Raw genomic sequence first — 25,575 nt, 5'->3', positions numbered from 1 at the left:
TACATAAGATGGAATTCACTCCTTCCCCGAAGTAGGGTAAGTAGACAAATTGATTCCTTAAGGGCTAATTTCGGGGCTTAACAATGTGGCGCCGCACACCTTCTCATGACCCAAGAGGTGTCCACTCCTAGTAGGATCATGATGTATTGTTCATTAGAGGGATCAATGGTACTTAAGGAGTAAGATGTAACTACAGGGAAAAAACGGTAAATTGGCCCAACTGTATTTACGAGCATCTGTGAAGAGTTATCGTACTGTTGACTGATTATATCCAATGGACACAGAAATATATCTGTGCTGAGAAAAGTGCAGCTGTCGGTCTTTAGTGAAGTGTCTGGCAGTTAACGGATGGTGGATCTCGTGGCTAAAGAGTTTAATCAGCTATTCACGTACCGTTGGAGCTTCAAGTCACATGTCCATAAAGTCCCCTTGGTAGCTCAATGGATTCAAGTTAAGAATCAGTTTTTGGGTTAGTTTGAAGTGTTCAAATTGATAAGAGTGACTTGGATTATATATGATATGATTAAACTGGTCAATTATATATGATATAGTTGACATGATGTATGAGATACATTTATTGGAGAAAAATGATATAAATATGATTTATATCTAGTGGAAGAGAAAATGACTATGGTTTATATGTTGCATATGATGTGACATTAAAACTATAAGTTATAAATATAATATGCTATATTATATTTATTATAATTAAACAATTATTGAGATAATTGTTGGTGGTTTTTCTCAGTAAACTGTATGTAAAATGGGAGTTGCATTCACATTTTCATAATTGAAGGATAAAATTCAAATATTTTTCATTTTTACATAAGATCGGATAATCGCTTCACGATTTGTACACTGCCCATCGTCTAGCTAACAGAGGAGCATACACGATAGCTCAAGTTTTCCTAAACGATTGTGTACACACGCAGTTGACCTAAACGATCATATAGCTTTTCCTAAACGATCGCGCGTGAGAGTGAGATTTCCTAAACGATCATTTAAACGACCAGCCTCGATTACCTAAATGATCGTGCACCTTTTTTTAAATGATCAAGCATTCGTCTATACAATAGACTCTAAATCTCTCCCACATGCTTGGTCATTGTAAACGATCGTGGTTTCCTCCTCCCCTCTACCAAATCCAATAGAGCTCATACCTTCTGGATTCTCACTCCAAGAATACCGAGGTTACTGAGTTGTGGTGCCCTCCTTGCTACCTGTTTGTGTAGAAGACCGTTTGGTGGTGAGCGACAGCGAAATTTAGTGGACGATTGGCTTGGCGATCACAACGACAGTGAGATTTACCGATATTGACGAGAGCTAGAGATCAAGGGAAGAAAAGTTCTTCAAAGGTAAGTTTCTTGTCCTTTGTTGTTTAATTGTTAAAAGCATGTCGTAATTTGTGAATAGATGCATAACTTGTTATATGTTTTGTGAATGTCACAATAAATTTGGAACGATCTTGCTTCCGCTCATAGGTCCTCTTTGATAAGAGTTCCTTCAAAGTATGCATTTTGTGTTAGTAACCATGTACCCAATGTTTTCAAAGCATGTTTAATTTCTAAAAAGGTGAACACTATGAAACATATTTAATGTTTTAAGTACGGCACAACAGATTTGATAAAGTGTTCCCCACGTTCAATGAATTTCCATGTATTTTCCTATTTTAATGCAAAGTATCTTAGGGAATGATTAAGATTTCAAATGCTATGAATGTTAGTACAAAGCATGTTTTAAGTATTCTAAGTTTGAACCCGATACTAAAGTATGAAGGTATCCTGGTACCCTGATACTGAAGGAGATGAAGGTATCCAAGACATCTATTATGTTTATGTTTACATTAGTCTTTGGGACATATGCACGTGCACGTATGATCATTATCGATGTTGTTTGTATCGAGATCACTCTACAGTAGCTAAGGTTGGTTATTACCAACATTGATTGTATTGAGACTTCTCTACATCAGCTAAGGCCATTGACGTTGAGTGAATGAGCAAAAGAGGTTATTCCTCAACTAAGGCAAAAGAGTACAAATAAGGTATGAAAGTATTATGTAATATATTTTAGGATTTTCTATAAGATGAAATGTTTAAGTGCTAGTATCTATAATTCAGCTGAACCTGTTTTCCTAACCCTGAAATAAGAAAGTATGTTTATGTGTTTGAAGTTTGTGTTTTTATCCAATATATATATACTCTTATTTATGTAAACAAGTTTTGCGAATTAGTCACTCATTGGGCAATTCAAAATCTCACTCTTTTCAAATATTTTACTTTCCAGGTAGTGGTTGATTTTCCGGGGCCTAACTTACGACTGTTGGATCTACACCAGCACGCAGCGGAAGAAATCAGGATCCATAAGCATTCTAATTCATTAATTTTGGTTGAAAAGAAACATGCTAAAAACAGAGTTTAATGAGTTTCATAAACGAACCTTGGCCGAACCAACGAAATCTCCATTTCCAACTGCAAAATCCTCCGAATCCTTGTGTAGACCACTATAAGATCTTCCCTGCTATCCTCTTGATACTCTAGATTGAGTTGTGAGACTCAAAATAAGCTGAAATCAAAGAAAATATGGAGAAAACTCACTGAATAAAAACCCATTGAAGAACACCTTCTTCATCCAAATTTTTCAGCAAAAATTCAGTCGGTTCTCATGCCTTTCTTCACTTCAATCTCTTCAATATATTGCAGACTATCATACAAAGAGATGTGTTGCATGGATACAGCTCATGCTTGGAGTAGAGCAAAGGAGAAGGTGGGTTCAAGTAAGCTAGTTGAAGATGAATTGAAAAACCCATTTTCATGTTTTGTGTAATTTTCAATTTCCAAAAATCCATTTTGATTTTAAAATAATATTTTATTTCTAAAATCAAAATTTATTAATTTTACAAAATTAATTTCAAAAATTAATTTTCTAATAAAATTAATAAATAATTTAAATAATTCTAATTAATTTAATATCTTAATATTATATTAATTTTTACACAAATTCATCTTCATATATTTTAAATATATTTTCTCCATTCCATTTGATTTTAATTTTGAAACATTTCAAATTAACTTATCACGTTACTCTAGAGCTTTCCATTTCCGAGCTAGTAGGGGGACCTCATGAGACCTACAGATCATGGGCTTCCAACGATCTGAGATTAATCGGCTAAACTCATTAGACCGATCTAACCTCCTTCGTTAACTAATGGGTCACTCCACTAAAGTCCATAGTTGAACTCCCCCTCACTGTAGATATATTATGTCCACTCGATATAACCATGATTAGTAAGTTAACCTTCACAGGTTGTTTTGTATAACAGCTGGGTCAAATCTCTGTTTTACCCTCAAAATTATCTCTTGTTTCCTTAAGTTCCCACTGATCACCTAATGAACAATTTTTTTGTGATCCAATCACAAACCGAGTCCTTCTCATGCCAAATGAGAGGGCGGGATCCCTTGTTCAAGCCCCAGAATCAGCACTTAAGGGAACAACCTTTCTACTATTTCTAAAGCGGGTATGAGTGAATTCCCTCTTGCACCCTATGTCCCCAGCTATCTATCCAGTCTCACCCCTGAAATAACAGTCATATTGGGTCGGCGCTGTTGAGCCAACCCTTACTTATGCAAATCTAAGGGCAATCCTAGATAAACAGGAGTTCATAGTTAGCTAAGGATTAAGGTCAAGTTACCTAGGTCATCACTTTGAAATAGTCAGTCTTAAACAATAAACAGCGTTATAAAGTAAGAGTGACTCATTTCGTGGTCCGATCTTGTACAAACTCTTTTGCACAAGGACATCCCCACTCCTCATGTCCAACATGAACGAATTAGGATCACTTCGTTTGTAGTACTTTACAACTCTTTGTAACAACTACAGAGCAAGCCGTATCCAATAATATTACCAGAATAAGGTACCCAATCTTATCCATGTACTATAGATCATTTTGACTATTTACTCGAACCTGATCCACATTTATGTCTCCACATAAAGTTCAAGTACTCATCCAATAGTCAAGGGACTTTTATGTTTATTGGATTTTTATTCAAGTAATAGATCTATTCAATAACACCTTTATTGAATTTTCAGAATAAGCTCCATTATTTACATACCACGAGTTTTAGGACATAAAACCCAACAACAACGGCCAGTTTGCCACAAGTTTTTAGATCCTGATAGACTAAAAGTTGCTTAGGTGGTTATCATGCTTTGTTTGGACCTGATAACTCATGTACATATAAATGGAAAGGTAGAACCCTAAGTTTGTATTGGTAAATGTACTTAAATGTGATTTCTGTTTGAAGCAAACTTAAGTACGTTGTGGCTGTGTTGTATAATGTTAATGAGTATGGATGGCCCACAAGACTATATCTGAGGAAATGTTGATAGAATATTATAATTATAAATTGTCTAACAGGTTAAACAGGTGCGAGGAAACAGGTTACAAGTTCAAGTTGGACAGGAGGTGTCATAGAGGGTTGGCATCTGCTGCCTTCACATCCTTTCTCAAGTTAAGAGGGTAATCTAAGAGGGGGTGTGATACCTGATCAAGTTGAAGCAGATCAAACATGTATCTATACTAACTCACTACATGTGTAGTTGACCTAGTTACACAAAATTGGTCTCTCCACCTATATTATTAAATTAATATTTTAGATTTTATATTAATTATATCAGTCATATAAAAAATATTGGTTAAATTAAATTAACATATCGAGAATCATAGGCTTGTTCAGCTAATTGATGATCATTGACATATTGGAGCTGTGGAACCATTGTTGGAAACTGTTCCCAAACCCATATTTGTAGAAGTATCGGAGACCCAACGATTTCACGAACATCATGTTTTTTTGCTTTACACAACTATCTATATAGTCATGTCAAACACGCTCCACCCCAAGAATATCGCCTTGCTTCATAGAGAATGGCTAATAATAGCAGGAACATCAGGTGCACAAATTGACTTGATTTGTCAGAAAATAGACTTCCACCCATCATTTCTAGTATGATGCTCACATATATCTCATGACAACTTCCTCATCTACATCATCATCAAGCCCTAGAAATTGTGTCCCTAGCCATGTTAAAGGCTATCAATGATCAGCGATAGCATAGCCACGACGACCATCTATATGACATGATCAGAGGTTGAAAAAGAATATCCATGAAAAACACACAGATAAGACTCTGATAGCATGAAAACTTTTAGAGAGACATGATAAGACTTTTCACCATTGATAAAAATAGAGAAAAACAAAGAGAAATAGAAAAAGATAAAATGAAGATTTTCATATTAGGATTCCAACCTACTACAATGAGAGGGGGAGCTAAACTAAATAACATAGTGTAAAATGCTATTACACAATATTAAATACTCTAACAAAACCCAAATCTTCAAACATTAAAAACTCAAGTCAATTTTGATTTCAATCCAAAGGAAATGACTGGATTTGTATTACTTTTTGTTTGAATACCAAGAGATAAGGAGAATTGGTCCCTTACTCCAAGTTCAAACACTTCACAAGAACTCTCTCACGAGAAATCCTAATTTAACCAGCATTCTTAGGTGTAGAGTAGCCCCTAATTGCTTTAACCTTCTCACTCTCAACTTCCATTCCTTGTTTAGACACTACAAAATCCTAGGAAGCTTATCTTCTCCATGCAAAAACTTTGGTCTCGTTTGGTAACCATTTCATTTTTTGTCTGGTTTTTGGAAGTTAAGCTATTTCCTCATATTTTCTTACCATGGTTTGCATCTTTCTTGAGTACAAGAGTTGAGTTCTTAGCCAAATTCTAAAAACAATAAGTTTTTAAAAACTACTTTTTTTAGTTTTCAAATTTTGGAATGGTTTTTGAAAACATAGAAAATAAAGTAGATAAGAAAACAAATGTAGGGATGGAAACCAAAAACCAAATGATTATTAAACGGAACCAATACTTTTTAAGATTGCATAAATTTTTTCCTTCCTAATTGCAACCATAATACAACTACTAATAGGGGTTCATCCTCTCACTAGCCTGGGAGGGAGTTAGTTTATGATTGGGTCATAAATATAATGTTCATTACAGGATTAGTGGTACTTAAGGTGCAAGATAGTTTATATTGGGTCATAAATATAATGTTCATTACAGGATTAGTGATATTTAAGGTGCAAGATGTAATTACAGAGATAAAACGGACATTTAACACATTTATAATTACGAATAACTTGTGAAGAATCGACTTGCTTATAATGACTATATCTATGGACACAACCTGTCCTACAATGCACAAGAATACAACTATAGATATATAGTGGAGTGACCTATAATTAATGAATGAAAATTGATTAATTAAATGGGTTAATTAATTAATCTTATGTCATTGGAGCTTTTAATATGTAGACTCAGATGGTCCCCTTACTAGCTCATACGAACAATTAGGGATCAATTTAGTTGGAAAAAAATTTGAAAAATTCAAATTGATTTTAGTATACTTAATACTTAAATGTGAGAATAACATATCTATTGTATTTGATATATTAAATATAATATATATATATATATATATATGCGCTAATGTACTAAGATACACTAAATAAAATTTATATATATTTAAGAGAAATTCTTAAAAATAAAAAAATCCTAAAAATAGATTTTTATATTTAAAAAGACCCCTATATTTAATTTGAATGAGATTCAATTATATTAAAATGTATATATGTATGTATATATATATATGTATACATATATATATGTATATTTACACACGTATAAATATATTATTATTTTAATATCAGATATTAAAATATAATCAGATATTAAAATAATGTTGTTTAAGCAAATTATGACTGCACATATAGGACCTTAGATATTTTTGCTGGAAATTCAACCTCATGAAGTTTGAGTACAACGCTAACACGTTCTTCAGAGGAATGTAATTTACTTTAAATTTTTATTTTTTTTCGTTTAATTCTACATGATAACAAAGTAGAATTGTTTCACTAAAATGAAAACTTACGGAAAGAAGGTCGACCGTGTTTCTAAATTTAGTGGGAAAGTGATACAAATTCGTTTTGTCTCTGTGCATCTCTTTGGTCTACTTTTGTGTTGTTTTGTTGTTACAACTCCGTGAGAACAAACTATAGTGACAACCAATAGAAAGTCAGAACAAGAACACCCAATATAAATATATATATAAACATTTCACAATAAATTGAATAAAATCTTCAAGATGGTAAGTTGATGAAATTTCTTTAGAGTAGAAAAATAAAACGAAACGTCCAATACAATCAAACTTCAAAATTACCTTTCAAAATATGACACGAACATACAAATTGCAGCAATAACAAGTGTTCTTTTCATATACAAATTCGCTAGTAATTTGGTTCAAATTTAATCAGTTGACACGATCCGGTTCTCCTCCATAAATTACAACATCAGGTAAGCCTATCACCAACCTATAAAATCTATACCCTTTTTGGTAGGGAGCCAATACTGTGTGTTCATAATATAAAGATCTGAATCTGATACATTAGTTAGAGTTGTATTTACAAGCAAAAGCTGAAGTTAGGAGCATCAGAGCAGAAGGCTGATTGATAACATAATCTGTTTCTCAATCAAATGTCATAGACATCAAAGCATCGTCATCCAGCAGTGTGTCGATATCAATCATGTCATCGCCTTCTATTATCTCTTCTGAAGTACTAGTAACAACCATATGACTCCCCTGATAAATTTTCCAAACAATAGAACAAAGCCATTAATGTACAATTGTCAACTTGATTACAGAAATCAGTAGTAGAAGAAAGAAAGTTCCATGACCAAAGCAAAGTACTAAACGTTATTAACTTTTATCAAAATGAAAATAGAAACTACCTCAGAACTTTGAGAAAAATATTACTCACGTTTAAATGGCTGATATAAGTTCAGAATATAGTTAAAATTTATCCAACAAATATCTTACATACACAAATATTATCAGATGGACAACAGAAATAGTTGAGCAAAGTGTCACCTGACACCCGACACGTTGCCATAGGCTAATAGGCAAGATGGTAATTATCTAGCTACAAACTTTGATAAAATCGAGTTCGTAGAACACCCAATTTGACCCAATACTAGGTGTTAACATCTGACATGAATGTTTAAAGATACAAAATTCACAACTATATATAAAGAAATCGAACTAGAGCTAGAATTTATAACAAAACAAGACGAGCGATAAATGAAAAGGGACAGATCTCAATACCTTGGTTTCTCGGCACTTTTGGACCACAGTAAGCAGCCTACGATATTGGTCTCGTCCCTCAGGATACTGCGCCATGGACTTGACTCTAGTAAGTGCTTTTTGAAATCTCTCCTCAGTCTGCCTTCTTCCTTCTTTTAGAAAATCGTAATCATCTTCTTTAGTAGGTGGTGCCATCACGGAGGGTGGATCCTTGGCAACTGCATCTGATCGGAAGCCTCGCAAACCACTCCCCTTCCGTCTCCATCTCAAAATAATCTTGTCTATCATTCCTACCGACCAGACAATCTTTCTATATTGCTTCCTCACCTGGTGCCCTCTGACATGGGCCTTGCAATTATGAAAATTAGATGTTAATTTTCTGTTTCATCGTTCATGTAGCAGAAGGAAGTTCATTGATCATAAATCATAAATCAAGTAAAAAGCCCTTGGAAAGCACCTTGCACATAAAGGTCCAACACAATAAATCAGTTCTCGATAAATATCCTAAAAATTGTTTACATCAAGCTATATTTTAGAATAAGTTTGAAAATATATTTTTATTTCACCAAAATTGGAAGGGGATATCTTTGCATTGCATTTCTAATTATTTTTCACTAAACTAAAATATCAGAATCCTAGGATATTATATATTGAAAACTAATCAATAGATACCGAGGAAAAATTAATCCAAAAAAGTAATATAAATTTTGCCCTGTTTGTCTATTTTCCCCAAAAAAATTCATACCAAGCAAATTTTAGCAGTTAGAACTTGAAGTTTTCTTTTCCTATTCTCATTCAATTAAATATTCATAATCAACTAAACACGTCACTAACATAATGGAGCTTATTAATTGCGTATGAGAGAGTGTAAACCTGAATTTTCACTATTCTTTGACGTATTAGCAAGAATTCTTTTCTCATTCTCCAACCACGGAACTTTTTCTGTATCTGAACTGCAGCAGCATGGGCTGGGCTGTTACTTAGTCCAGACTTACGTGCCCTTGCTTTGACAAATGAAAGAGCACTATCATCTGAGGATCCAAATTCATCGGTTCCACACTCTGATAATTTTTTCCTCTGAAATGACTGCATTCTAAACATCATATATATATGGCCAGCAGCTTGAGTAGCATTGCAGACAGCAGTCAATGAATCCTTCAAGGACAAATCACCAGGCATAAAACCATCATTTACTGGTGTTGCCCTTCGTTCAGAAACAGTTTGCACAGGTTTCGTCTTTGAAACATCTGGCACACCATCTTCTACAGTCTCACCCATTGATATGGATTCAGCCATTGATACGGATTCGACATAGCTGGTCAACGCTGCCTCTGCAAGGAAACCAGAGATCCCTTTGTGACCATTATCAGACGCAAGATCTGAAGCCAATCTGCCCCAAGGAAATTCTGGAGAAGGATCTGACGGCAATCCAGGAGCAGCATCCAATGATATAAGGGTTCCAACTGTCAACTCCCTGCATGAAACAGGGTCATCAGCATGGAAATCTACTTAAATTCAGATGAGCAGTGTTGTTGATGATGAAGTAATTAAGAGGAGAACAAAATATTATTTTTCTACATATTTACCATTACATAACTTACTAAATTCTTTACACTCAAATATCTCATAGCTTTTCTTTCCTCCCAAATCAAAATAAAGATTATCATTGACCCTGATACTTTAATTTTAACATTACTGTTCCTTCATCTTTTTAGGTTCTTACATGCATCTACACCAAACCTACTGTATCTATTTGTACCTACATGCATGCTTAGCATGAACTAACAAAGTCTGATTCCAGTCAGCACCATTATTTTGTAACTTAAGAAATTTTGAAGATCTTAGGAGGAAGTAAAGGTTTCTTGATAGTTGATATTAAAGGAATAGGCACCAAGCATTCTTTTTTAGCTTTATCAATGAGTTCCTGATTAGCATGAATGAAAGGGTTTTCTTTCACGAGTTTCAGGGTCCTTGCCTGCCACAGAATGCTGCCCAATGAAGAGCAGTCCATCCATTAATGTCTCGAAAGTTTATACTCACTCCTGCAGCTACAATTGGTCTGATGGCCCAATCATATCCAAGGGCTGCTGCTAAATGAATTACCCCCAGCCCCTCACCATCCAATATATTAGGACCTTTGCCACCTTCAATTACTTTGCGGATAAGCCATGAGTACAGCTTTTCTTTCATCAGCTTTACGAAATGAAACTCCTTGCTTTGATGCTGAATTGGATCATTCTGAGGATTTGGATCTTCCCCATACAAGTCTTCTTCTTTTATTGTGATCAGATCTCTGATTAACTTCCGTTTCTCCAAAGCACCTTCAGAGAGGTCATTTGAAGGATCTAAAGATCCAAGAGACAGTAACCTCTCAAATTGAAAATGCATACGTTCTTCCATTGAACCAGCAGTGTATATATGGGTAACATCTACATCTTGCGCAGAGCCTGCTAAGTAATCAAATTCACGCACCTCACTGCAAGCTACTCTGTTGGAACATGTGACATAAAAAGGGACTCGCCCAATACTATGTGGCGGAGCATGACAGCACAGGATCCCATCAGCCATAACCTCTGCAGGCACCTCGACTTCCCCAAACATACATGACCAATGACAGTTCATGCCAAGATTGTTCCCCAGAAACTTCCCTATAATCACAACCTGATTGGGTTTAAAGAAAATAGAGATAATTTAGTTTTCTGAAAAAGAAAAAGAAAAAAAAAGAAAATCTTCAATGTCTCACAAGTCTATAAATTACGTGAAACATAGAAATGAAGAAATAACATATTTAGAGGGGGGAAGTGACAGAAGTAAATAAGAAACTGTAGACAAATGGAGATAGTAAACCAATAAATTACAAAGCCTTTGGCGGGTCTTTTCTCAAGCTTAATTCAAAATTATTCTCTCAGTTTTTCAAACATTGGTTTACCTCGGTTTCTAAATCTGCTAGTGTCCACTTTGGAGAAAAGGCTATTATACTGAAAAGTTGGTCTTCAGAAATAGAAGGGCTTAATGATGAATCATCCACCATATCACCACAATCTACAGTGGTCCAAGACAAGCCAGATGATGGATGCATGTGCAAATCATCAACTTCTCCAAGCTCCTTAGATACCCACCTTGAGAAGCTGTCGACTTTCTTTAAACTCTCCTCTCCATCTATTAATGATTGTTTCAAAGTCAAAGAATAGCTCATAGTACCTTCTTTAGACATATCATTTTCAGAACTCAACCTCATAGCTGAATACGATTCTCCTTCTTTGAACTGTAATTCAAGGTTTGGCAAAATCTTCTCATTCTCTATGCCAGGATGAGCACAAAACATCTCATGACCACTTCCAAAAGCTGCATTGTGAGATGTTTGCTCAGTTAACCTGCTATCTAGGTTATAAACTGAATACAAATCTGGAAACTGGTCAACGTGCTCTTTTGAGAAGGACAAAGTATTGTCTTCAAAAGGAACCTGCAGTTGAATCCAGAAAAAAGTTATAAACTATCTGCAGCGTGCAAATTGTTAGTTAAATTCTTTTGTATTAAAGACTGTCGAATAACTTGACAAATGAGCAAGAACACAATTGAATGGCACCTCCATTCAAAATAAGAGGTGAGGTGACCAAAAACTTTCATGTAACATTTTTATCTAAAAACTCCAACCTTCCTACATTACCACCTCATACAAGCCTAGGTCTAGATCTAGAACATGGTTGCAACTTTAGAAGCAACCTAAGAATTTGAGCGTGAGTCCGACCAACCCAAGCCAAACTCTCCACAAAGTAGCATGAATCATCACATTCATAAAGTTTATATCCAGAGTGACCAAAGGACTTTCAACGACTCATCATTTTCAACTGTGTTTTTTTAATTAATTTTTTTCTTACATAATATTTCTTCATCATTTTAGAGAAAATGTTAGCTATCTAGGTTAGAAACAGAATAGATGGGTGACTACATGAAGCCCAGATAAGCAATGAGTCACTGTCCAAGTATGCAAACATGAACATAACTCAAATTGCATAAAGCATTTTGCCATTGACCAAGAGGTCGGAGGTTAGAATCTCCCACCCTGCATATTGTTGAACTCAAAATATACGTGTGTGTCAGTGCACATGTGTGCATGTACAGTCATATTAGTAGCTCTCTTTAACACTATACAGTCAGTCACTAAATTAAGTGCGAGTATGAAACGGAAGAATTATAATAACCGGCCAGGCTAAGAATCCATCGTCCGTCTCTGTGATACAATGCCAGTCTGGTAAACTTTCTATAAACTGAACTTCACCATCCCAATCTAGTCTACCAAAGCCCAACCAACTAAAGCTTTCTTGTGGGGACTTTGAAGCCTATGTAGACTGAAATATTTTCTTCAATCAAATATACAGATTTTTTTTTTTTTAACGAACAATCAAATATACAGATTGGATTTAAGAACAAAGAAATGGTAATGAAAAAACTTCAAAATACCTGCCAGTTTGATGTCATTGTCAGAGAACTCCCAAAGTCCTCTTTAATAGCACTATTATTGGTTAAAAGCTTGTCAGGAATTGAATTCTCTTGTCCAAGGACAATTCCAGAAGACAGAGGTTCAATCGAAGAGGTTAAAACATGAGAAGGTACGGTTTGAAATCCAGTTGTACATTGTTGCAAGATCTCTTCCCATGACGCAGAACTGAGTGTCTTCTGAGAACCCATCACACCAGTATCACCTTTGCTACCCCCAAGTCCATCTTTCTGAACTTGTGTTAAATAATCCACAGCAGGAACTGATGACCAAGCTTCAACATTGTCTGGTGTGTTACATAAGTCGACATTGTGAAATGTCAGATTATGTCGAAGCCTCTATCAGGCAGCACTTGATGACTATATTGTATATATTAACTATTGTAACGGGGTTTGGGGGAAAAAATAATTAAAATGGGCTTACTGGAAGAGGAATGCGGAAAATAAAAATTTGATTGACCAGCATCTTGTTTATTCACCAGAAGACCATTTCCCATTTTTGGTGACGTAGGAAATGAGTGAAATCTTGAAGTTGCTTGGTAAGTGTCTTCTGCACAAAATTGAAAATTCAAGTAGCAACCTCCACTATAAATGTAGAGTAAAAACTTCAGTAACTAAGATCAAACATCAAAGTACCAAGTATGTGTTTAACCTTTTTCATCCAATGAATAAAAAATCTCAAGACCCTGAGATCTACATAAAAATAGAAAAAATTCAAAGACCAAGCAATAAACAGCCAAGGAGAATGAACATACCAGTATCAGCATCTTCACAAAATGATGTCAAAGTGCTAGTTGGACTGGGGGAATCTGCATTTTCAGAAGCTGCTTGATTATGACTGCTGGAATAGCTAGAACTCTTAGGACTGCTCTTCTGTGAACTTGATGAAACCTCATCAGTCTCAACAACAGCTCCAATATTGGTTCTATTACCCTGATAAAAAAAATGATCATATGAGTTGGATAGTTAAATTAAATATTGATGACAAAATCCCAAGTTATTTTTAAAAAACTATGGATGCAGCAACAATACTCCACAGCAAAAGATGGGAGAATACTTCATCCTATCTAGGGACGCATACCAATCAAGAATTTCATCTTAGCCATTTAATAAAGATCTTTAGCATATTAGTGTCTGGGAGCATTCCATGTTTCTTTTAAGCATTGAGGGAGCATTCATGTTTTTTAAAGTGCAAAGCACACAGACACACGATCGTCCTCATTAAAAAAAGACAATAGAAACCAAACAAGAAATGAGAAACATAAATGTTGCCAAGCAGCCCTTAGTTTCTTATCAAAACACCCATACATATAAAAGTACCCAATGTGCTTCATAGCTTGGTAGAACCAAATAACATAAGCAGCCATGGGACTCACCCAGCTCAATGAATAGGATACTAATACAGGACATTAATAGAATCTCATTGGGCCCAAATAAAAGTTCTCATAAACATCTGGTTTGTTGCCATTTTGTTCACAACTTCATTGGATAGAAATAGGAGGGTTTATTTAGATGCCGTTGCTAGATAAATTTTTTTGGGTATTAGAGTTTGGTTCATCTTAATGCGTCACTTTGAATCCATGTATCTTGTCATTTTCATGTGCTTTTTGCTTTATACGTTTTATTAGTTCAAGATATGAGGGTGGGAATTTGAACCTCTAACTTTTTGGTCGAGGATATAATCCTTTGACCTGTTGAGTTATGCTTAGGTTAGTGTGTTTCTTTGCATTTTATTAGCAACAAATTAATTTTTTGTTTCTTGCTAGCCTCTTCCATTGCTATGTTTTTTATTTATCTTTCGTTTTTCTAAAGAAGAAAGCTAGATTTGTCATTGTGAAAAGGCAAAGAAAAGAAAACATACAAATTAAAGAAAAAAAAAATCTCAGAGAAATCAAGATAAATTAAAAACAATAACGGTAAGGAAAATTATACAAATTAAACAGCAGAAAGAGCGAACAATTAAAGCACTAAATTACCTTAACTTCCAAGTAGTGAACAAAAACTATATGCATTAAATGCCTGCAACAAGCAAATAAGCTGGTGAGGGAAAAAATGAAAAGAAAGAAATTAAATTATTAAACTAAATGAATAATTTTCAAATTTTAAATTTAAACAGAGAAAAACTATAAAACGAAGCAACAATTAATTTTTTTTTAAAATGTTAGCATTTTGTTTTATAAATCATAGCTAACAAAAAAAAATTATTTACATTTGATAATATTTTTTAGATTAAAATTATGTCATAAATTATACTACAACAAACCAATTTTTTAAATTAAAACAAAAACAAATCTAATGTGTTTATGACAATAAATTTTAGAAGTGTATTATTTCGAATTTTGCATTTAAAGATATAGCATAATACATATATTTTGGTTTTATTTAAATAAAATTGCATAATAAATAAAGAGGGGGGGAGGGGCGCGGCGCGGGGGGAGTGTACCCTTTCGGACTCTGAGTTTTCAAGAATGGGTGTGTTTGGTCCCTAATGTTTTAAATAAGCCATTTTCGTCCCTAAGTTTTAAAGAATAGGTTTAAATAGTTCATCAGTTAATAAATCTATTAAAATTAAACATAAAATTGATTAGATGAAATGATGTGGCAAGATGACTTGAAAAAATATATATTTTTAATATTTGCCATCTCTCTCTTCTCTCTCTCCTTTTTGCTCCCTCTCCTCTCTCATCACCTGCACCTTCTCTTCTCTAGTTTTCTGTGTTTTTGTTCTTTCTAGGATTTTATTGTTTTTAATTCAAACAGTTCGGATGAAAATGTTCAAAATCTCGAATATGAGATTTGATGTTATCTTCATGTCTCTCCTTTTACAAACCATTCATTTGAAGATCTCACAATATTTATATTATAAATGTTTTTGTACTGTAGCTTAGAAACTCTGTTTTTATCCAATGCTGAGGAGAGAGGACGTATCTACTAGGTTGCTGAAATGGTTAAATCTATTCAAGATTGAAATTGGCAGCATTTATGTTGTCTGTACACCACACTCACCATGTCGATTAGGAGTTGTTAGTCTTGTAGGCAAGTGAATTCAGTTCGTCTCGAAATCCTCGTGTATATTTTTTGTTTAAGGGGTCAAAGCAAAGTCTATAGTTGCTCAAATCATTGGAAATTGGAAATTTCCCGCTCTGAAATGCTATTATGTGGATATAGTTTTCAGTTTTGTCCTCCCTAAGTCTACTTCAGATCTTTTTCCTCATAGATTTGTGATCAACAGATTCAGACAAACTCATCCTTATTCAATGGAAGGGAGGCGAGAGAACTAGAGAAGAGAAGAAGGAGGGATGAGAGAGAGGGAGTAAAGAGGAGAGAGAAAGAAGAGAGAGGTAGCAAGTATTAAAAAATATATACTCTTTTTCCAAATCATCTTGCCATCATCTATTTACTCAATTTTATGTTTAATTTTAATAGATCTATTAGTTGAGGGGGCTTTTAAACCTATTCTTGAAAACTCGGGGACTAAAATGGTCAATTTAAAACATTAAGGACCAAACGCACCTATTTTTGGCAACCTTTGGACGAAAAGCTTATTTTTCCCAAAAATTCATTATGATCTAAACTCATGATTTCGACAAACATTATATTATAAAATAACACAAATAATATCTCAACATAGTAAAATGAGTTTATATATATTTTTATAAAAAAAAAAAGGTAAATTCAAAATAATAATAATTGTGTAGCTTAAATTTTTTTTACTATATTATGAGACAACTATACTTTACTATCTAGAGCTTCCAAAACCTATACCTTACTGGTTTCCTAAATTCAAACATCTTAAACCCACATGTTTATCAACCCAAACTCACACCCCCCCTCCCCAAAAAAAAATATAATAAAAAAACGATCTCTTAAATAAGTCTAGAATATAGGAAAACTAGAGTAACTTTCTCTAAGAATTTTGTATCAATCATCACAAGAAGTCTTCTTTTTAATTATGGTGCAATCCCAACATAAATCTTTTGGAATCAAAGGATGGATGGAGAGCGGGACGTGGGGCTAGTTATTATTAAAGACCGTGCAAAAGGTTTATGGAAGTAGAAGAGAGCTCTTGTATCTCTCCCATAAAAACCTGGAGTATCATATCTTCCTTTTTGGTGTCTTCAAGCTTCACGATTTCTACCCATGTTCAAAGAAGAGAGCCTTTACCCTCACCTGCCCCTCCCAAAAAAAATCACTCATGTCTTCCAGACTGACACTGAAATCCTAAATAAGTAAAGGAAATACATCCAAATTCCACTTGGAAAAGACTGAATCAAGGCAAACCTTCCTTTCAAAAGTAACTTTTCTTCCCAAAAGAAGACACTATTGAACTTTCTCCACAACAAGACCCTAAATGAACAGCTCCTAGGATTCTGACCAGGAGGAAGGCCAAGGTAAACAGCCGGGGGATGTCTCTACTGCACAAACTGCCCTAGACGCCCATCTACTAAGCTTAGAATGATCGCAGTTAACCCCCAACAAAAAAAAAAACAATTTTCCCTATTGATATTTAATTCTGACATGGTCTAGTAAACAGTTTTCCCTTTTAATCTTTAATTCTTACATGGTCTAAATAAAGACAAAGGAATTCAGATTAATAAAGGAGTCTTTCCCACGCAAAAGATCATATTCATCACGCACTAGGCCCAAGATTCAAATCAAGATTCAAGATCCAAATTCGGCTTCTAATGACCCTAACATTCTCCTGCACCCCTGTGACCTTGCAGCATCATTCTTACTTGTCTTGGACTACTCTAAGAGTAAAGATTGTCCCACAAATCAATACAGGACCTTTCGACATGTTTTATCCTCACTCACATGCTTCTTAAGAAAAGTCCCAGAAAGTCATATAACATAGAATTTGTCCAAACCAAGTAAACTTAACTTTAGAGTTCCTATGATTGAGCCACCAAAAAGGTGCATCTAGAGTTCCTATAATTGAGCCACCAAAAAGGTGCACCTTATTGGTATAGGTAATAGCTATTAATTCTTTTAAGTCTTTCTTAACCACACTTTCATATCCTCAAGATCTCTCTAATTCGGATGAGATCTCGGTTCATTCATGTACCCCTCTACTTGGGTTTTACAACATTGTTTGCAAACTGTAGGAGAGACAAAATCAATTTTGTCTCTACCCACCTAAGAACCCTAAGGGGGTGCTGTTTAAAGGAAGGAGTCGAATAGTGAGGTGTAAGGAATTATGAAGTCTAGGGAGTTGTGAACTCCTAGGGGCCCACAGTATAAAGAGTTGATAGTTTGGCCCAAAGAGTTATGAAGTAGGAGTTGTGAACTCCACTCCTTGTTTGGCCCTAGGAGTTGGTGGGTCCTACTACTAAGAAAACATCAATTTTATATCTTATCAACTCCTTACACTATAGGTCCAAGAGTGCATAATTCCCTAAACTTCATAACTCCTTAGAACTCACTATTCCACCATTTGTCCTAAACAACCCCTAAGGGTGTTGTCGTCAACCTCCAAGGGGGTGTTTGGCCCAAGGAGTTTGTGGGTCCCACAACTAAAATACATCAATTTTATACCTCAATAACTCCTTACACTGTAGGTCCCAAGAATTTACAACTCCTCAGACTTCACAACTCTATGGAGTTCACAACTTCACCCCTTGTCCCAAAGGTCCCCCATTGTCCCAAAGGAACAATCCTACTCATAATGTCCACCACAAGTGAAAACAGAAAGGAGAAAGAAGGCCATTTTATCTTAAATCTCTAGGTTTACCGTTATATTTTTTTTCTTTTTTGAAACAAAAACAAGACTTTTTCATTGAATTAATGAAATGAAAGTAATGTTCAAAGTACCAGATATAATCAAGTTTACCATTGATATTTATAGAGCTTGCAACAAGATTATAATTTTGTTGAAATTTTAGGTCTTCAATTGAAACTTTTTTTTTCGTGTTTTGCTCTCTACTATAGTTCTAGGTTCTTTCTACATGGCCTTATTTGTTTACAATTTCAATTTCATATTTCACGATGATAGTCCTACATCTTATCCCAAAAAAAGAGCACTTTCCTGATAATCCTAACACAAATGTAGAGTGACGATCACAAAATAAAAGTTGAACAAACATTCTCTGAAACAGTTTGTGGGGAGATGCTGTGGAGGGAATAATTGAGAATAAATTGAATGAAGACGAGAACAAAGCATAAAGCAGACTACAAGGAGAATGTAAAAGGGACCGCCTAAGAAAGATTTACATCAGCATCATACTTACTCTTCAAGCATCCAATAACTGCGCCTTTGAAAATTCTCATTTTCTTCTCCATGGGCATAATAACAGTGCAATACATCAATGCTTCCAACCTAATAAAATTGTTAAAAGAAAGTTAACCTCCAAAACTAAATAATAAAGTACATGTTCCCATTAAATAGAGTAATAAGAAAAGAAAATTTAAAAATAAGAAACAAGAAAGGCCCAAAGATCTAGTAGTAAAGAGAGAGAATATCAGAACAAGATAAATAAATAAATATAAAATAGTTAGTAGCTTATTTTTGTGATTGTGGAGAAACAAAATCTAGACTCAGAGAATGGTGCCTTCCACAAGTTACCTTCAGCTTCTCATGAGCTTCCCTTACAGTTTTGCCATCTTTCTTCTTCCTCCATTTATGACCATCCTTTCTAAAGTACCTCAGAACCTTCCGATCAAAAAGAAAAAGTGACCCACCTGAAAGGTACAAATACACTTTAACGGCAATAGTATGTCCAAGGAATGCTAGCCTTAGTCGTTAGTGGTAAATGAAACAATACTAGTTTTAACTATTTCAAGTTGATGAGATAAAGAGAAAAAGACACGAAAGAGAGAGATTATGTTCCATTTCTCATCATAAGATCTAACCATATCATTCTTTTTCCAATAAAACGCAGTATTAAAATAGTATCTGAATTATACATGGTTGGGAAGGCACACAGCTCCTGGTACAATGGCATAGTGGGTTCAGGGTGACATTGGAAATAACCAAGGGAAAGGTGAGCCTCTGCAATTCGGAGGCAGCCCTGTCCAAAAATTTCAAACTGGCACTCACCTTGGAGATTTTTGCTTAGTGTGACTTTTAGACGATTGTACTAGCAACTTTACAAGAATACTAGTAAAATGTGCAGATTTTTGCTTAGTGCGACTTTTAGACGACTTTTCAACATGGCTGAAAAAATAAAATTTCCAGTTTCTGTTTAGATGTGGCCATGCATCAAGTGTGATAGGACATGAAAGAGGACTTTGTTCTGTTTTACCAATCACCATTTCTTTAACTTCCTTCAATTTTCAGATTTTACAACTCAGATTGTCGATAAATATTCCTTGATGATCAAGTAAATATTTTACTTTGGAGTCAAATTATTTACTGGGTTGGCAATATTCCTGGTATAAACCTTCAATTATCTTACTTTTGTTTATCATCTCAAAAAAGAAAAACAAAAGATACCAATAGAGTACATATGACAGTGATTAAGAAACCCTCAAGCAACCTCCGCAGTTAAGTTCACATAGTTTAAACTTTTTTTAGTAATGATTGTGAGAATCATACTTGATGGTCTATCTGGAGGCTCTGAAGCAATTTGAAACTTAGGATAGTTACGGAGTATTTCACAAATTTCAGCTGGACGTAACCAACGATGTTTTGCTTCTATCAATAACTGCTCAATATCTGCATGAATATAAGCTGTGTTAGCCGTGAAAGAAGAAATTAAAACAGTAGTTCACTTCACAAACCCAAAAAGTAGATGCATCATTAGCAAGTAGGAATGATGGGCAATGGCAGATATTAAAAGTATGCTTTATGGCCTGCTAAAACTGTTCAATATCGGGCAGTACCCAACAGAGGAGTTTTAACAGCTGTGAGATGTGAGCAAGAGTATGACCAACATGGAGCTTCGAGAACTAGTAGAGAGCTAAAAGCAAGAGTTCACACAGAACCTAACGAGATATGAACATTCATTTTCAGAAAACAACGGTACATACAACAAGAACAAGTTGGTTAAAATATTTCCCATAAAACATGTATTTGCACACATCAGCAAAATATCAACGTAATCTCTCTCCTCACAGAACAGTTTGAACAGTCCACTATACAACAAACAATTTTTAAAAAAAATAAAAACTTGCAAAAGATCAAACTACCCAAACCCAGGGTATACAATGCTACCAAGTCTACCCAGGCTTAAAATGCTAAACCTATAATTTCTCATGAAAAGTAAAAAGGGATGAAATAACTTTCTGTTTACTATTTTTTAAATGGAAGCTTTCTTCTTCTTCATGTAAAAAACGGAATAAGAAATTCAATCAAATTTCAGGCTTCACAAAAACGCACCAAACACCACCAAGGTGTCTTTTCAAACCAAAATCCCAATCTTGAATGCTTTAGTTCCATGTGTTCTCTAACAATGGATTTTTTTTTTTTTTGGGGAGCAAATTTCAAAATTGGAAGAGGGAAAGACAGGCATAGAAGATGCAATTTCCAAATGTGAGCCAAGCTTTCATTGAGAAAGAATGGTCTTATACAATAACATGAAAAGGAAGAAAAAAAATGCCCACAAAAAGGAGGTTCCATTAAAGGCATCTTGAACTTCATGGTTTTCTTTTTATTTGGACTTAAACTGGTCATGGAAAGGCGAAACTTCAAGCAAGAGGGTGTAACATTGAATGGGATGTGGTAAAAGTTGCAGATATGGTGGTATGAGGTAGTTCATATTTACGCCAACTAGGAGCCTTTTTTATTGGGTAAGAAACTAGAAGCCTTTTTTTGTAACCCCTTTGGTGAGGTGAGATATCTCATCTCCCCCTTTTTTTATATTCTCCTCTTTAGTAATAAATTTTTTTGTTTATCCCAAAAACAAAAAATTAAAGGTCTGTTTCCTTTTCACAAATAAAAGATAGGCTCTCAGCCTTTTGAGTCCAAGCTTCTCTCTATTTCGTGTGGTGGGACTTCGGAGTTGGGAGAGGGCATAAGACACACACAAAATATTAAAATGAGATATACACCATGATAATCTTGAGGCGTTCCTTCTTTTTGTTGGGGCCACCATGGTGCATCAAAGGACTTGGCTCACTTTTTTTTTTTTTTGGTGATGTAAGTTTGCTATCGATTTGAAATCATTTTTTGGAGTCTTTTTGGTGTAAAACCAAAAAAGAAAAATTTGTATTCATCAATCAATTCAATAATGGAAGGGCAACACTAGTAGCTATACTCAGAAATTTGGTTTGAGTGTAATCAAAGAGTCTTTCACAACAAAGCCATTGATTGGTCAGATCGCTTCGGTTCAGCAGGGCTACTTACATCTTCATGGTGCTCAAAATCCAAGATCTTTCATGATTACTCCATTCAAGATATATGCCTTTGGAATGCTTTTATCTCTTCAATTTAATTGTGTTTTCATGTATTAGGTCTTATGATGTATTACTCTGAGCTCTATAAAATTTGATTTAAGATGTTTGGATTTGGGATTCGATGAGGGTGCTAAGGTTGTGTCAACCACGTTGAGATGGCTCGATGCACCTGCTGATCCTTTATTATGTTCATTTTGAATTTTGTGATCTATATGTCTCATTGTATGTCTCTTTGTATCATATCAATGAAAAGTTTGTTTCCATTTCAATATATATACTAGTTCTATAGTCGACAGGGTATGTGTTGTTTTCTGTGGGCTTTGGGGTCAGATGAACGATAGAGTTTTTAAAGAACTTGAGTATTCTCCAAACAAGATTCTTTTTGGCCTTTGGTGGCAAAGCTTTTTGTATTCATCCATTAAGACTTAGGTCTTACTTTGCTTGGTTGGAGGCCCTTTTTGTAGTTGACCTTCTCTTTTTGTGGGCGACTTATTGCTTACCCTTGTATTTCTTTTTTTTTTCTTGGTGCTTTGGTTTTTTGCTACCTGACAGAGAATAAGCTTGAGAGTAATAGGAGATTTATAGTAGTGTGGAAAGGTTTTGTTCCTAGGAATTTTGCACCTGCCCCTTAGATTTGATTTTCTTGGATGGAGCCCTTCGGTGTATAGCTGGACTTTTTCTTTTATCTATGAATGTCTAGGCCAGCTTACGCACACCTCCACTACTCTCATCAGACAACCCGCCTGAACCTACTATAATATCTGTAGGCCACGGAAACTTGTAAGATATTAAATCTTTAGTAGGTGACCACCATGGATTGAACCCATTCCCTTTAAGTTCTTTATTAACCCATGTCCCTTGTTTACCACTAGGCCAAGCCACGATGGGTTTTTTTTGTGGCTTCTTTTGTTGGGTTGTTTTCATGTATACCCTTTTATAATCTTTCAATCTTCTCAATGAAAATCAATTTCTCATTAAAATAACGATAAGAAAGATAAGCCATCTTTCAAACTAAAATCCAAAGGAACTTACAAAATATATCTCAATTGATATGGATGAAGAAAAGAGAACAAACACAATTACAGACAGCTCTAATTGGCAGCTATTAAGAGTGACGTAAACATTTGCATGTATTCCTTTTGTTTCCCTAAAGTCCTCTTATCCCTTCACACCAAATCCTCTACTACAAATCTTAGCAACATCAAGCCAAAGAAATTGCGAGCAATCTTATCTTCCACTGCATGGTCAGAAAGGAAAAAAAGTAGGGCTGCAATCAGTTCGAGAGGGATTTTGGACAAAATCAATGTTGAAATCATTGTTTTACTATAACCCGAACCAACTACCAAATGAACCAGGCACCAAATCACCCGAATCAAATTGAATGAAACTACCAAAAAAGACTATCCAAAATGAAGCAACCAACATCTTTTTATTTTATATTCAGAAAATTTGCCTAACCGACAACTATAACTCAAACCAAACAATTTGACCAATTTCATTGTTTTGTCTGTTTTTCCCAGCACCTGTAGATAGAATCTACCAAGCTGCTTATAAAGATCCATTGGAAAGAAACCATGCTATCCCATGTCTTGTGGAAAGTTTAAGTTCTAACAATTGTGAGGACTTGTGATAAAATATAAAAGGAGAATTTGAACCAAACTTTCACTTAAATGATGCATCCACAATGGGAAATGAGGAAAACCATGAACATCTATAATTATTCATCAGTTTTGACTTAAACTTGGTGGTAGGTGTTCTATATTTCTTATCCAAAAATGATGCAAGTGCACCAATTTACATATTTCTGTTCAACACCTCACCAATCATCCCTTTATTGGCAAAGTTAAGGTTTTAAGAATTAATCTTGTTCTCAATACTTGTTAGGGAATGTGGAAAGAATGAACTTCTTAATTTTATATGCTCACGATTGAAATTTCCATGTAGTCATAGATAGTTTATTTGTTGATTTGTAGGCAAATAAACTACAACATTGTAAAATCATTCCTCTTTGAATACTGCCTACTAAAGTGGGTTTTTTTTTTCCTTATAAACTTCCAAGGAAATTTAAAACTACAGGCCAATTAAATTTAGCATTGGCCTTGAAACCAACGAACTACCACAACCATCAATCAATAGGAAATTATGCGATGTCAAATAACTTCATAACTTTCCTCAAAGTAAGTGTGAAAAGGATCACATGATTGAAAGGTGAACAACCTATTCCTCCAAGCTTTTGCACTAGACATTTTTTTTTTAGGGACTTGAGCCCAAACTGGGATTTTTTCTTTGAGCCGGACTACTAGTGATTAGTGATTTGAATGAATTTCCCTACAGCTACCATCAACGTGGAAAACTGAATCCTTTTGAGGTATTCAGAAACAAGTTAACTAACAGCATCACCTGGCCAACTGCAGGATTTTAAGAAGATTTACAAATACAGTCGCCAGTCTAAGATCCAACATCCAAGGAGTTCTTGAATAGTTTGTTTGCAGAAGGAAGCTTCAGTTTCCACGGAAATACTCGTAAGTAACCACTAAGGTCATTAAAAGGTATTTAACTAACAAGATCCGTCAAATATTTAATCCCCCAAGTTCTTTCTCACAAACAGAGCATATGCTTCATGCCAAAAAGAACTGCGTCTGCATAATGATAAAAATTGAACTCCCCATCGAAAATTTAAATTCCAAGCAAGTCAATAGCACAAATTCAAAAGAACACCTCGCCCCCTCCCCCACCCAAAAAAAAAAAACTCATTCAGATGTAACTTCAGCTAATGAAAACTAGTTCGAGCGCCTGCTGAGTAGAACTAAGAACCCAGAATGCTCTTTTGAACAAAAGAGGCCAAGATTTGAAACACTCAATAATTGCTCAAACAAACAGAGAACACGGAATCACATTCGCCCTGATTGATCCCCAGTTCCCCACCCGACCCTCCTCCATTCAACAAAAGCTCCGAAGAAATCCCTCGCCCGAAGAAAAGAAAAACAACCCGTTCCTCCCAACCCATGAAATACCCACATAAAATCAAAGAAAAGCAACAATCGTAGAATTGAATAAGTAACAGAAGTAAGCAAAGAACAGAAGTAAGCAAAGAACAGAAAGAAGCCATAAGAGATAAAATAGAGAGAGATAGAAAAGGAGAATTGGAATCTGACCTAAACGAGGAGCCAAGCCGTAAGATCCACGGTCCGCCATGGGAGGAGAGTGAATCAGAGAGAGAGAGAGAGAAAGAGATTTGAGGGGGGGAAAGGGGAAAGTGAAGAAAGGGAAATGGTAGAGGTAGAAATTTGGGGAAAGGACTTTGGCAGTCAGCTTTGTGAATGTGAATGACGTAACCTCGGGGAAACTCGGAAATTAAGGGGAAAACTAAAAAGAGCACATTTATTATATTTTCCTCTCTAATAATTTTATGCTTTAAATATTATTTTCCTCTTCCCCTTTAGACTTTTGTCCATTTTAATCTACTTTTTAAATTTTCATTTTTTGTTTTTATGTTTTTAATTTTTATTTATTTTAGGGGTTTTTTTAAATATAAAAAA

The 25,575-nt window shown here is 34.9% G+C and overlaps 1 protein-coding gene across 2 annotated transcripts; it reads right to left on the bottom strand.

The window, feature by feature from the left end:
• Positions 1 to 7,246: 7,246 nt before the first annotated feature.
• Positions 7,247 to 25,365, bottom strand: LOC120078328 (calmodulin-binding transcription activator 2-like). Of its 2 annotated transcripts, none has more exons than XM_039032567.1 (13): positions 25,192 to 25,365; positions 20,238 to 20,357; positions 19,266 to 19,381; positions 18,931 to 19,019; positions 14,680 to 14,722; positions 13,459 to 13,636; positions 13,128 to 13,253; positions 12,668 to 12,990; positions 11,136 to 11,669; positions 10,182 to 10,867; positions 9,080 to 9,680; positions 8,228 to 8,554; positions 7,247 to 7,705 (listed from the first exon to the last, which is right to left on the bottom strand). In XM_039032567.1, exons 1-13 carry the CDS (start codon positions 25,229 to 25,231, stop codon positions 7,592 to 7,594), a joined length of 3,297 nt encoding a protein of 1,098 aa, XP_038888495.1. In that variant the 5' UTR covers positions 25,232 to 25,365; the 3' UTR covers positions 7,247 to 7,591. The 2 variants fall into 2 exon arrangements, with proteins under 2 accessions (XP_038888495.1, XP_038888496.1); XM_039032568.1 differs by having other exon boundaries at positions 13,128 to 13,250.
• Between the last annotated feature and the right edge of the window lie 210 nt (positions 25,366 to 25,575).

This window comes from Benincasa hispida, chromosome 5 (genome assembly GCF_009727055.1).
Source record: "Benincasa hispida cultivar B227 chromosome 5, ASM972705v1, whole genome shotgun sequence".
NCBI lineage: Eukaryota > Viridiplantae > Streptophyta > Magnoliopsida > Cucurbitales > Cucurbitaceae > Benincasa > Benincasa hispida.
Note: the sequence above shows the minus strand (reverse complement) of the source record. Positions and strands in the feature narration are given on the sequence as shown.

Bases quoted from the DNA above. Each gene is read 5' to 3' on its own strand.
- LOC120078328 (XM_039032567.1), bottom strand. From the start codon at position 25,231: ATGGCGGACCGTGGATCTTACGGCTTGGCTCCTCGTTTAG. The intron at 19,020-19,265 runs GTAACTTGTGGA...CAATTTTATTAG, and splicing joins AAGCTCATGAGAAGCTGAAG to GTTGGAAGCATTGATGTATT. The intron at 10,868-11,135 runs GTAAACCAATGT...AAACCCAATCAG, and splicing joins TAGCAGATTTAGAAACCGAG to GTTGTGATTATAGGGAAGTT.